Source organism: Alexandromys fortis, unplaced genomic scaffold, assembly GCF_014885135.2.
Source record: "Alexandromys fortis isolate MF-2015 unplaced genomic scaffold, M_Fortis_MF-2015_v1.1 scaffold_251, whole genome shotgun sequence".
NCBI classification, from domain to species: Eukaryota; Metazoa; Chordata; class Mammalia; order Rodentia; family Cricetidae; genus Alexandromys; species Alexandromys fortis.
In genome coordinates, this window is record NW_026068176.1 from 1,770,939 (window position 1) to 1,785,122 (window position 14,184).

Genomic DNA, 14,184 nt, shown 5'->3' on the forward strand with positions numbered 1-14,184 from the left:
GTATTGGAGAGACTAGGGATACAAGGGTCATACCTAAATATAATAAAAGCTATTTACAGCAAACCGACAGCTAACATTAAATTAAACGGAGAAAAACTCAAAGCCATCCCACTAAAATCAGGAACAAGACAAGGATGTCCACTCTCTCCATACCTCTTCAATATAGTGCTTGAAGTTCTAGCAATAGCACCCTTCTGTCTTGTTTCTGACTGTGACCACCCGACCTCCGATGTGGCTACTGGCCTCCAAGATGGTGACCTGGAGTTCAAAGAAGCTGCTGTCATTCTTAGGAGTGCTGTTCTTTCTTCCCATCCCCCTTATCACCTCCAAATAGCTGTAGGCTCTGACTTGAAGGCCATGAACATGCAGGATAACCTTTCTGGGGCTGTTTGCTCCAAGGGTCCTGAGTGATTTTCTTGCAGTCTTCATTCTTTGCTCCATAAGGACATGAATAGCAGTTGACAATGATTAAGGGCTGGGGGGAGGGGGCACTCAGAGACTGGTAGGCACCTGCAGTTGTGCCTCATTCCCTGTCAGGCTACTCACTCCTTTTCTCCCCAAGGAGGCAAATTGGAGGCTTATGATCAAGGCCTTTCAAGATTTTCTTACCTTGTGACCAGCATCTTGTAGGGTTTTAGCTGCCGCTAGGCCTGCTAAGCCAGCTCCTATTACCACCACACTCTTGGGCAGTGGGGAGGCATGGAGCCCATTCTGGGCTATGAAGAGGAAGTTCTCGTAATCAGGGCCCTGGAAGCACCTGAAAAGGTCCTCGTAGAAGGCAAGGCAGTTGGAGATGGATAGCAGGATCCCCAAAATAAAGATACCTGGAGGCAGAGAAAACAAGAGTGTGGCCTTTCTGGAACCCAGGCTCTGGAACCTGTTTATCCAGGATGAGTTTACTGTAGGAGTGGGCAGAGGGTAGTGAGGTGAGGGCAGGGCCTGACAAGTGTGTGGCTGGAGATCCGGATATTTGGTGTTATGTCTATATAAAGGCAATTGTGTTGTGCAGGACATTGTGAACCGTAGTGTTATTTGTCTGATTAATGTGATTGTGAACACAGCTTGCATGCTGGAAGCTCGTGGGTGTGGGAGGTTCATAGCTGACTATGCGTATATCTGCTTCTGATGGGGAGTGTGATGTTGTGCTTACCTACAAGTGTGTAAAGGACTGTGATCGTGTATAACTGTCAGTTTGTGGGTAGGAGGGTGGTTGTAGTCTGGTCTTTGTATAACTGCAGAGTTCATGGCTGTACGTGATGGATGCATTTGTGGAACGGTGTGGTTGTTCTGAGTGTGTATGAGTCCACAGGAAAGTGAGATGCACTGAACTGGAGTGGGAGTTGGGCTGGATTTGAGAGTGAGTGAGGAGGATGAGATGTCCAAGAAGGTGGAGGCTTGTGTGGGGTCTGGAGGTGAAGCTGTGTGGGGAAGAGAATGAGCGAGCAAGTGAGAGGGAGGGAGGGGTGTGTGTACGTGTGAGAAAGCGAGTGTGCAAGGGAGGAAGGCTCAGGTCCCTGAGTGGGGAGTGAAAAGTGACCTATGGGAAACAGATGGTCCCTATGTTTTCTCCAGCCTCATCTTTGGTTTCTTCAGGCCTCCCAGGTATTTAGTGTGACATCAAGGTTAGAACTCATCACTCAAATAGTTGGTGAATACCTTGTAGCAAGGCCTGAGTGACTTAATTTCCTCTTTCACCGTTAGCTAGTATTGTCTGACACAAAGGGCTAGTTGCTTTCCTCAGTGTCGCCTGCTCTTAAGTGGACCAGGCAAGGACTGTAACTCTGAGCTTCTCCCAGAAGCTGAGTTTTGAGAGCCCCCTGTGTTTGGTCTTTGCAATGTCAAGGTAACTGAAGCTCCTCAAAAGAAGAAGAATTTTAGGGGTCACTAGCTAAGAAGGTCCATTAGACCCTTCCCAACACACAGACAGCTCACTAGAAAAGAGGAGAGACATCACCAAGGCCAAAGGAGAGACCCCTAAGCCTCCATCCCTCTCCCCACCCCACAGATCTTCCTTAACCTTCTTCTCCAGTCTCCAGCCCTTACAGTTTCCCCTAAGGATTTGTTTCTTGGCCTCTCTGTCCTTTCATTTGAATAGATCCAACCCTTAGACCCATTTCCTCTCCATCCTCAGGTCCTGGTAAAGCTGAATCCCTGCCTCAGTTCTTACTCTCTTTATTCTTATATGATCCTTCGTTGAGATTTTTGCCCCACCCATTGACCCACGTCCCTCTCCCCTCCAGCACCTATGCCTATCTCAGTGTCTAACACTTCTTTGCTCAGTCTTTCCCAGACCTGGAGGAGGTCCCCACTTACCACTCATCTTGACCATGGTCCTGAAACTCTTGCTGAGCTCTGAGCAGCTCATCCTCTCTTTATGAAGGAACAGCACACTCTGGCAATATTTGGCCCGTATTCCACCAGCCTGCCTCTGGCCTGACTGACTCAGCCAATGAAAGCAGCCCTGCACTAAGGCCTGACCTGTCAGGTGAGATGACAATGATAACTGACGCCACCCTCCCCTCATCTTCTTCATCCCACCTTCCACAATCTTCTCTCCTAGGAAAAGCCCTGTCTCCCAGCCCAGCCCTCCTGTTGCTAAGGACCAGAAGGGGAACGGGAGTAGGTAGACCATTCTAAACTTGCTGTATTACCCTGAGAAGGGGTGAGGACTGGGTTAGACATCGATCTATGAACTTACGGCACAAACCAGAGCTCTGACTATCCCCACTACGGAGTGCCTGAATTCCCACTGCTGGTCCACTATGACCCTTTGTTCTGATGTTTGTTTGAAATAGGGATCTGGCCGTGAGCTCCTGTGCAAGGGTCATGCTTTTCTTGTCCCCCCTCCTTCTAAGGGTCCCTGGTAAGTAGACAGGTAGGCAGGAGTCTCTTGCCTGACCCATTTGCAGAGGAGAACATTTTCTGTCCCTTTCCCCTAAGACCTCCAGGGCTTCCTTAGACACAGTGTACTTCTCTAGCAATGGACTTCCTTCCCATAAGGAATGGAGCCAGGTAGCTATTCTGCCAAGATTAGCTTTTGTTCACAGACTGGCTGGCAAGGGAAATGAACAGAAAGTCTGAACCCAACCAGCAGCATGGGGCTTGGGAGAGGGCAGGAGTGGGGGTAGATAGAGCACACAGTATCCAGGGCCCAAGACTGGGATCCTGGCACCAGGAGTAGTACTGGGGAAGGGCAGTAGCAATAGAATCGACAGAACTGGATTTGAGTCCTGATTTGTCCTGGCAGAGTTATGTGACTTGGGATACAGAACTGATACCTTTCTGAGCTTGGGTTTTCTTCTTTGAGACACAGGCCAACAATACTTTCTTCCTAAGAATTTGATTTGAACATTATTATTATTATTATTATTATTATTATTATTATTATTATTATTGCCTTGTTTTTCAAGACAGAGTTTCTTTGTATAGTCTTGACTGTTTTGGAATTCATTCTATAGACCAGGCTAGCCTGGAACTCAGAGATCTGCCTCTGTTCCACAAGTGTTGGGATTAAAGGTGTGTGTCACTACCACCCAGCATTTTTTTAAAGAAGTGTTTTGTAGTATAGATTAGGATGACTTTGAACTCCAAATCCTTCTGCCTCAGCTTCCCGATTGCTTGGATTATGTCACCATATGCCTCATACTGTTTCTAGGCTGACCTGAGAGGATGTGTGGAGTGTAACTGTTTTCTTTAGGTTTGTCATGAGCATTGCCATCTTGAAGCAGAGCAGGTATGGTGATTTGGGAAGACCTTGCCCACAGGCAAGTCAATGAAATAATCAGACAATGCTAAGTCTAGGATAACCTAATTACCCTATTATAACTGCATTATCCTGTTGTAACTATTATGTAGTTTGTAGCTAACTCCAGGATAATGAGGCTGCTAACACTTTCTGTGGAAGGAGATTGTGGGAGGGGGTTCTCTAGTCCTTCATTTGAGAGTCTGGTCACCATTCCCTCCTGACCCAGCTGCACAGGATCTTGGGGATGGTAGGGTATATAAGAGGCAGAAGGTTGAGTTGGGGTGGGACTTTCATGGTAGAGGAACCCATGAGTCACCCGTGTTCCTGGCATTACTTCAGCAGTGTATGAAGAATCTAGCATAGCACCTTGGGAGTGTGAAATGGTATCTTTCTATGGTTTTGATTTCCATTTTCCCAGTGGCTATTGATGGGGAGTATTGCCTTAGGGTTTTTATTGCTGTAAAGAAACACCATGACCACGGCAATACTTTTAAAAAATAACTATATTTCTTATTTTTATTGTTTGAAAGATTAGTTAATTAATTTATTTTACATCCCAACCACAGCCTCCTCTCCTCCCTCCCCTCCTCCTGCCCCATCCACTCCTCCTCTGTATTGGGCTAGCCATTTCTGTGGGTTTTCCTCTGAAGTCCCTGACCCCTATGACTCCTACAATCCCTCCTCCCTCTCCTCAGCAGGACTCCCTGAACTTGACTCAATGTTGGCTGGATCATAGCAACTCTTACAAAGGAAAATATTTAATTGGGGGTGGCTTACAATTTCAGAGGTTTAGTCCACTGTCTTCATTGTATGCAGACATAGTGGCATGCAGGCAGACATGGTGCTGGAGAGGGAGTTGAGAGTTCTCCATCCTGTTCTGCAGGCAGCATGAGCAGCTGCATTTCACACTAGAGATAGATAGCTTGAGCAAAGGAGACCTCAGAGCCCACCTTCAAAGTGACACAAGGCCACACCAACTCCAACAAAGCCATAGCTCCTAATAGTGACACTCCCCACGGGGACCGTTTTCTTTCCAGCTGCCACACCTTTCTTTTACAGGCTTATTGGTCAGTCATATATGCTCTTCAGAGAAATGTTTATTCAGGTCATTTATCCATCTTGACAATGAGTTCTTGTTCACTAAACTCTTGAGCTTTAAAGTTTTGTTTTTGAATATTTGTTTTATATTATGTGCATACTTATTTTGCCTGTAGATATGTCTATGCACCACATATGTGCAGTGTGGAGGCCAGAAGAGGGTCTGATCCCTTGGGACTGCAGTTGCAGATGTTTATGAGTGCCCACGTAGATGCTGGAAACTGAACCTGGGTCCCTGGAGGAGCAGCAAGTGCTCTTAATCACTTAATCTTCAGCCCTAGGCTTTAAGACTTTGAAAGCTATATTGTAGATACAACCTTAGTCAGATATTTTATGTGAAAATGTTTTTCTGTGCATTTGTACTATCACTTTTTTTCTCTTTTGATATTTTATTTTTTACTAATTCTGTGAAAATTTCATACAATGTATTTTGATCATATTCGCCCTCACCTCCTCCTCTGAGCTTTTCCCAGATCCATCCCCACCTTTCTAACTCCCCAACTTTGTGTTCTCCCTTAAAACATTTTATTTAATACCCATCGACTCCACAGCAAGCTGTTATTATACTTGTAGGTAACAGATCATCCCCTGAAGTGCGATCAAGCTGCCAGGCTGGCTTTGTAGATGAACTCCTGATTTTCCTGTCTCTATCTCCCAGGGGCTGGAATTACAGGCTTGTGATGCCACACCTGGTTGTATTTTCTTGATGGTATTCTTTGTCTTATAAAGGTTTCTACTTTGATAAAGTTCAATTAATTTTTTTCTCGTGTTACTTTTGGAGTAGATCTAAGAAATGATTGCCTGACCCAAGAACATGAAAATTTAATTTTATGTTTTGCCCTAAAAGTGTCATTTAGGTCTTTGATTCATTTTGAAATAATTTTCTGTATTATACTGGGCAGGGCCCAGTTTTCTTCTAGCACACGGGTATCCATTCATCTCAGTGCTATTTTTGAAAACACTATTCTTTCTTCATTGAACAATCTCTGTGTTCCTGCTGAAAACTAATTGACAATAAATTTTAAGACTATGTCTGGACTGTCAATTCTAATCTGTCACATTACTTTAGCGGTAGATTTTATAATTGAAAAACAAGAGGTCTCCAGCTATATTCTTACCTCTCAAGGTTGTTTGACCCATTCTGAGTTCCTTGACTATTCTAAAGAAAACTAGCAGCTAGGGTTATAATAGAAGTGCATTGATTGAGTCTTCTGATTAATCAGTTTAAGACATATTGACATCTTAACAACGTGAAGCCAGGGCTGGAGAGATGGTTAGCCGTTCAGAGTATGTACTGACCGGGAGGTGATGGCGCACACCTTTAATCCCAGCGCTTGGGAGGCACAGGCAGGCGGACCTCTGAGTTTGAGGCCAGCCTGATCTACAGAGTTAGTATGGGGACAGCCAAGGCTATACAGAGAAACCCTGTCTCAAAAAACAAACAAACAAAAAATAGTATATACTGCTCTTGCCGAGTTCAGTTTGAAGCACCCGTGTTGGGTGGCTTACAACTGCTTGTAACTCCAGCTCCAGGAGATCTGAAGCCCTCTTCTGTGCCGCTCACTGCGCCCCTGTGTCTGCGCTCTGTGCTCTGGCACCCAGTTACCGAGTTTCGGGCAAGGGGCTGGAGGTTGAAGACACAGATGCAGAGACAGACTGACACACGCAGCTCCCAAACGATGGTTCAGAAAGCCCATCTTTAGTACCACCATGTAGACTTAAATACACTGCAGTCAATGGTCAACCTCTGACCCTCTAACTAGGCACAGCTTCTAGTAACTTATATTAGAAGGTTCTAGGAGGGAAAAGCAACTGAAGGCCAGGACTCATTAATCCCAACCCTTTTGGACTCTATGAGCACCAGCAACCACAAGCTCACATGCTATCTCTTATATACACATACTTAAAAATAAAACAAACCTTTAGAAAGACAACTCAAAGTCTGACACATGAACTTTAAAATTTCTAAAGTGGCTACATACGCATCGTAAACTCAGTGGTATCTGACTCTTTAGGTCACAGAGCTGGCATGCGCAGCAAGTACACACCATCAGATGTCAGTGTGCGTTCTAGATGACCACAAGTAGTCCCTGAAAGCCAGAGCAGGTTGCACGAGGAAGTGGTCCAAGTGCTACTTTCTCCTCCACAGTCTGAACTTAGTCTCCCTGGTGAGTTCTTTGTGATTGGCTGAGTAGGAACACATGCATGCTGGTGACAGATGGTTCTATGTGATGTGCCTGCTCTACTTGCAAGTTGATAGCTAGAACACCATGTGCCTTTCTGGAACATGTCCGAGGACAATGGTGAAGAGAAACCCTCTGGGGGACAGGCCACTAAGCAGGGTATTTGCTTGTACCTTTGACTTAGAAGAATAAGCAGTGTACAGGGAAAAGTCTATATTGGTTAATGCCCACTGGCCATGAGTTGGCTGGATGCGTGGCCAGATAGTCCGGGACTTGGATAGAACTCGATTAGATATTTTGTGAGCGTGAGTATGGGGAGAGATCTGTGGATAACCATCCTTGAACTGAAGAAAATTAAAAAACAATGTGTCTCAACTGAATGTTCACAACTCTAGGATCCTCATAGTTTCCTGCTACCCCCTTTGTCTTTCTCTAGACACTAACCCAGAAAAGCCTTCTGAAGTGTTCATCTTACCAAAGTCGGCTGACTCTCAATGAGGCCTTGTCAGCTTGGGTCCAGTAGAGCATCCCTGGTTGTTAGAATTGCAGTTAGCTTTTAGCTTTGCCTTTCTCAAGGCTTAGCACTTCTCTGGAGTCTGTGGGCTTGTCTTATTGAGAAAGGAAGCTCTCGAGTCTCTCTTATTCCTCAGGCTGACCTCTGGGCTGGCAGCCCCATGCCCAAGGCCCAAGGTGGAGTGGGAACGGCTCTCAGCAGCAGGAGACATTTTGGTCCGAGTTCCTGTACAGCCATTATTATAAACTTAGTAATTAAGCTTAATATGTACTTTGTAGAGTCACCCTTGACTCAGGAGGCAAGTAGCCAGGTTTTGTTGATGTTCCCATCGTCTAGTTGCATGATCTTTGCCAGATTGCTCCTCTCTTCTGGATTCAATTGTCTGAAAAGCAGGCAGGTGGAACCACTCTGGACTATTCTGAGGTATTTCTGATATTTAAAAATCAAGGTGGTTAAACATTTCATCCTGTCTACAACTCTAGATTGCTTCTTTCCTGAGTCAAGTGACTCCAACTCTCTGAGCCTCAGTTTCTTCATTTGTCTAAGGTGAGATGAATCATATTCTGGATTGGACTGCCCTGTAAGAAATGGAGTGAGGCAGAGGCAGCCTGAACTTATATAGAGTTTGAGGCCAGCCTGGTCTATCTAGTGAGTTGCAGGCTACATAGTGAGACTGCCTCAAAAGAAAGTTAGTGCTGGAGTGGGGGTTAGTGACGTGTAGGAAGAGTTAGGTTAGTGCTGGAAAGGATTCGGCCTGGCTTCTTCCCTCCCTCCCTCCGTCCCTCCCCCTCCCCTTTCCCTTTTTTCTTCCCTCCTTCCTTTCCTCTCTCTCCCTCCATTCTTTTCTTTCTTTGAATTTGAATTGTTCCCAAATTCTGTAGTATAAATACACCTATAGTGATCATAGTCAAGGCCTTATCATTCTATTCTTGAATGTGTTTGCGCTTTGACTCATTACCAAACAAACCCAGTAGACCAAACATCTGTCAGCACACACACACAGACTAAGTATTCAAATAATAATTGGCATAGAAAGAGTTTTGAGCATTTAGTGTCACCGAGTTTTTAATTAATCAATTAATATCCTTTCTGGGGGAAGGGACAGCCCTGGCTGGCCTGGAACTCCCTTTGTAGACCAGGTTGACCTTGAACTCATAGAGATCCTTCTGCCTCTCTGCCTCCTGACTGCTGGGAGTTTCATGATTTTTTTTTTTTGCATTGTTTATTTTTTGTTATTTGGTTGTTAGTTCTAGGGATCAAAGCTAGGGCTCAGGCATTTTAGTTGAGGGCTTTGTCTCTGCGTCACATTTCCAGGCACACAACCTTTGTTTTTATTGTAGTTTATTGAAATATTGTTTTATAATTTCTAAATTGTTATCAGTTGTTCTGGTGATCTGACTTGGAAGGGCCTTATAATTCAACCTCTTTCTTAATAGTTGGAAAATAGAGCACAGGAAGATCTGGTCTGACCATTCATAGTCGTAGAATGTTGGCCAGCATGTGTGCCAGGGTGCTCAGTTGTCACATTTAACTCTCCCAGCAACCACAGAGGGTAGAGGTTGCTATCAACACTTCAAAGATGAAACAACTGAGTCAGAATAACAGGGGGTTTAAGAGAACATGCAACAGAACTTTCTAGATCCAAATTCTGCCTTTGCATCTGTGAGGTGTGAGTCTCTGGGGCATCACATTGACTTTCCTGTGCACTCTGAGGTAGGGCTAGCACAAAAAGAATTCTCCTATGGGAATATCCACATGGTTCAGCAACATTTATGGAGAATTCCATTTTCCCCCTTTGCACTGTAGGATCAAATCTATCATTAACCATTTGACTGCATACACATGAGCCTGTGTCTGAGGTTGGTTTGTTCTGCCTGCTCATCTGTTTCTTCTTATGTAAATTTCATACTTGTTCAATGACTGCAATTTCATAGTGAGCCTTGTTTACTTTTTTCTGTTATGATACCAGGGATTGAACCCACGAGACTGTGCAGGCATGGACTCTGACGTGAGCTGCACATTCTGGTGCAGTCTTTCTTTGTTTTTAATTCTTTTCTCATATATTACATTCCAACCGCAGTTTCCCCTCCCTCCATTCTTCCCAGTATCCCCATCCACACCTCCTCCCTCACCAGATTCACTCCTCTTCTGTTTCTCTTCAGAAAAGAGCATGCCTCCCAGGGATAGCAACCAAATAAGGCATGACAACATTCAATATACTAGGCACAAACCCTCATCTCAAACTGGATGAGGCAACCTAGTAGGAGGAAAAGGGTCTGGAGAGCAGGCAAAAGAGTCAGAGACACCCTCGTTCCCACTGTTAGGAGTCACACAAGAACACCAAGTTGCACAATCATAACATATATGCAGAACACCTAATGTAGATCCAGGATTAATGGTGGTTGCTTCTATCTCTGTAAGCCCCGCTGAGCCCTGCTTAGTTGATCATGTGGGCTGTGTTCTTGTGATGTCCTTGACCCTCTATCTCCTACAATCCTCCACCCCCTTCTTCCACCAGGATTCTCCAAGCTCAATGTTTGGCTGAGTGTCCCTGTGTCTGCTCCCATCAGTTTCTAGATAAAGCCTCTTTGATGATTGGTCTAGTCTCTGGTCTGAGTATAGCAGCATATCAGTACATCCACAAAATTTATTCTATTTCCCTTCCCAGGGAGATGCACACATCCTCCTTGAGCTCTTTTTGTTACTTAGCCTCCCCATATCCAGCCTTGATGTGCAATAGGCCTCCAGAACTTTTTCTTTCCTTTAAGATTCTCCAGTTTTCCATATAAGTTTTCTAATTAGGGTGTTGATTTTTGCCAAAACAAACAAACTCCCTAAATAGAAGCTTTTAGATTTGGTTGGAAGTATACCAAAGTTACCAATCACTTTTTCATCATTATCTTGTTTATGACATGTTCCATCATTTGTAGAGGTCTTCAATAACTTATCTAATTTTTTTCTCTACAAGTTTTTTATTGAATTTATTTCTATATATTTAATTAATTTATTTCATTTGTTATTGCTGGGGTGAGAGAGAGAGAGAGAGAGAGAGAGAGAGAGAGAGAGAGTGCTGCTGTGAAAGTGAGGAGGTCAGAGGACAACTTCCGTGGAGGCAGATTTCTCCTTCCTTATTTATGTGGGTTCTGGAGATTGAATTCAGAAGTCAGTATTACATGGTAAGTGCCCTTGCCTGCTGGATCATCACACCAGCCCATTTTTACATTTTATTTTATTTTTAAAATTTAATGGTGAATTCTTTTTACTTGTAGGCACTTGCTTATTAATTTCAATTCTTCTTTGTATTCATTTTTCCACCCACACCATCACAGAATCTACAGATAACGGCTTTCTTTTTTCATTTCTAGCATTTAATATTTTTTTTGGTGAAGTTCTTTTTTTTCTAGCTTCTTTTTTTTATTGAGAAAAGGAAAAGAAAAAAAGTTTCTGCCTCCTCCCAACCTCCCATTTCCCTCCCCCTCCTCCCAGCCTTCTCCCCCTCCCCCCACTCCTTTCCTCCTACCCCCACTCCTCTCCCCCTCCCTCTCCAATCCAAAGAGCAGTCAGGGTTCCCTGCCCTGTGGAAAGTCCAAGGTCCTCCCCACTCAGACCATGTCTAGGAAGGTGAACATCCAAACTGGCTAGGCTCCCACCAAGCCGGAACATGAAGTAGGATCAAAACCCTGTGCCATTGTCCTTGGCTTCTCATCAGCCTTCATTGTTCGCCATGATCAGAGAGTCCGGTTTTATCCCATAGCATTTAATATTTTATTTCTTTCTATTGGATAAGAACTCTTACGGAAAAGAAATGTATGTTTCATCATTCATTTTAACATTTTCTGTCATCGTTTTTGATGAGAGACGATTGTGATCATATCAAGAGAGCATCAGATGCCCTGCAAACAGAGATACAGATGGTTGTGATCTGTCATGTGGGTGCTGGGAATTGAACCCAGGTCCTCTGGAAGAGCAGTCAGTGCTCTTAGCCATGGAACCATCTCTCTACTCCTGAGTTCAACTAATACTGTATTTTCAAGTTTTCCAACATGCTTATATGGATAATTGTGTATGATTTTTGTAATGTTCTTATCATTTTCTGATATCAAATTTATTTTGTCACATGGAATAAATTGTTTTCAATATTTTTCCTATTCTTTGGAAAATGTGTTATAATGAACAGGTTTTTTTTTTCTTTAAGCATAGGAAGAATTTACTAAACTACAAATGAGTTTTCTTTTAGGAAAGTTTACACTTACAGTCTTATTTTAAGTGCAGCAGTGGCCTCTTCTGACTTCTCTTTCTCTGTGTCAGTTTTGGCAATGTGTGTTTTGTGAGGACATCTTTCTCTTTCATTTACACTGTCCAGCTTACCAGCAGAAAGCTTTTTAAAAAAAAACTTTATTTATTGTTATTTTATGTGTGTTTGTGTTTTGCCTGCATGTATGCCTGTGTGAGGGTGTTAGATGCCCTGGGACCTGAGTGACAGACAGTTGTGAGCTGCCATGTGGGTGCTGAAAATTGAACCTGAGTCCTCTGGAAAAGCAGTTGGTGCTTTTAACAGTTGAGACATCTCTCCAGTCCCCATCTAAAGCTTTTTTTAGCATTAAATTCATCTTTTAAATGGCATGTAATATTGTTCCATTTTTCATTCTTGATGTTTGCAAATTTAATTTACTTTTTTTGGTTGGTATTTGTTGACTATTTCAAAGAAGCACTTAAAAACATTTAACATCATGAAGAATTGTTTATAATTTTGAATTACAGGACATACAAATGAATATGAAATATCTAGAGGTAAAAATATTTGGTTTTAGAACACATGAACATGGGTATAAAAAGAGACTCCGTACACATGCTAAAGCTAGAAGTGACTTAAGAGGATAGCCAGGTATAGCAGTTTTTGCTTGTGATACCAAACTTCGGAGCCTGAGGTGCGAGTATTCTGAACTTGAAGACAATCTGGGATACATAGTAGGACTCTTATCTCAAAAACTCAAGACACACAAGGCCTTTGAATATAATTTGAATTCTACAGGAATCATTAGGCTGAGACTAGATTGTTGTAGGAACTCCTTCAGCCAGTAGCCTTTAAGTTACCCGCCCACTTGGGCATGGCTTCTTATACTATAAATGCTGATGTAAAGTACGTGCTCACTCTCTCTTCTGGCTGCTGGATTCTGTTCTTGTTTCCCCATTTGTGCAGAGGAATGTGATCTGTGAGTTTACCCCTAACTAAATAACCCTTTTTAATACTCAATTCTGAGCTAGTGTGGGATCTCTTTTTAGCATCATTCTTCATTTGGCACCCACATGGATACCAACTCCATGCCAACCGGATGGAGAGGTTTGAAAGGCCCAAAAGGTCTGCAGCCCAAAAGGTCTCTCACCCCTGCCTGCTTTCAACTACTAAGTGGTTTTTTGCAAAACCCCACCACAGCGGAGTTAAGTGCAGTGACTTGGAAATTTCCCAGGCTTGCACACACTTCCCACCAACTTCCACTTTCCCCACTGTGTGTTGACTTATACAGCTTCCAGTTTGTGTTCTCTGCTTGTGAGCTCTGGGCTCCTTGTTTCATGTATGAAATTGATTAAATTGCTTTTAATTTGTCAAGCAAAGCATATTTGTCAGTATTCAACCAGGCACCAAGGCAAGAAACCAAAGTGATGCAGGACTGTTTATGCTGACCACTGCCATTTATATCTCCTCACCATGCAGCTGTAATTGTGACACCCGCTGGACAATAAAGATTATTACATCTATAGCAATTTACTGAAATCTAATAACCAAGGTAACTATTTAACTAATAAATAAACTTGAAAGTTATATAATTATAGACAATATTACCATCCAGAATTTTAATGATCTTTTTATTTATTTATTTATTTATTTATTTATTTATTATGGATTATATTCTGCAAGGGTTATATGATTTTTCTGACATATCCATTTATTGGATATCAGAATTAGGTTTTCTTTTCCATATCATATCCTTAAGAAAATGGGTTGATAACAGAGCTAAGAATGAGGCACTTTTAGAAATGATAGTCTTTACAGACTAAAAATGTAAAACTAGCTAGCTGACAAGATTAAAACCATTGAAAATCAAAAGTTACCTGAAAAATTAATACTCTTAAAAAGTGTAACATTAATTTGACAGACAAAATTCAATCCATGTCAAAGAGTACTGAGAAATTATCTGTAAGAATTCATACTGTTGAATTTGTCAATCAAAATCTGTTAAAAAGTTATAATAGTAGTCGTCTGTGGTTGGAGTTTGAGGTGGTTGTGTTTTTGTTGGTTTTGGTTTTTGGATTTTCTTGGTTTCTGGTTTTTCAAACTGTACTTTCTTTCATTCTTCTGTTTCCCGATCTCCCTGGACATGCACAAGCAGTCATACATTCATAATGATGTCTTTCCTGCTCTAATTGACTTTCATGAATTAGAAAGTCAATTTCCATAGAAAACACTATCCTGAGTGAGGTAAGCCAGACCCAAAAAGAGGAACATGGGATGTACTCACTCATATTTGGTTTCTAGCCATAAATAAAGGACATTGAGCCTATAATTCGTGATCCTAGAGAAGCTAAATAAGAAGGTGAACCCAAAGAAAAACATATAGGCATCCTCCTGAATATTAACCTTCATC

At 42.6% G+C, this 14,184-nt stretch overlaps 1 protein-coding gene across 1 annotated transcript in view; it reads right to left on the reverse strand.

Moving 5' to 3' along the window:
* LOC126492502 (L-amino-acid oxidase-like) overlaps positions 1–2,828 on the reverse strand; it is a 9,710-nt gene extending 6,882 nt beyond the window's left edge. The window contains 4 exon segments of the mRNA XM_050128949.1: positions 189–258; positions 610–824; positions 2,314–2,595; positions 2,699–2,828. Coding sequence (XP_049984906.1) covers positions 189–258; positions 610–824; positions 2,314–2,595; positions 2,699–2,828 — 697 coding nt within the window.
* Between the last annotated feature and the right edge of the window lie 11,356 nt (positions 2,829–14,184).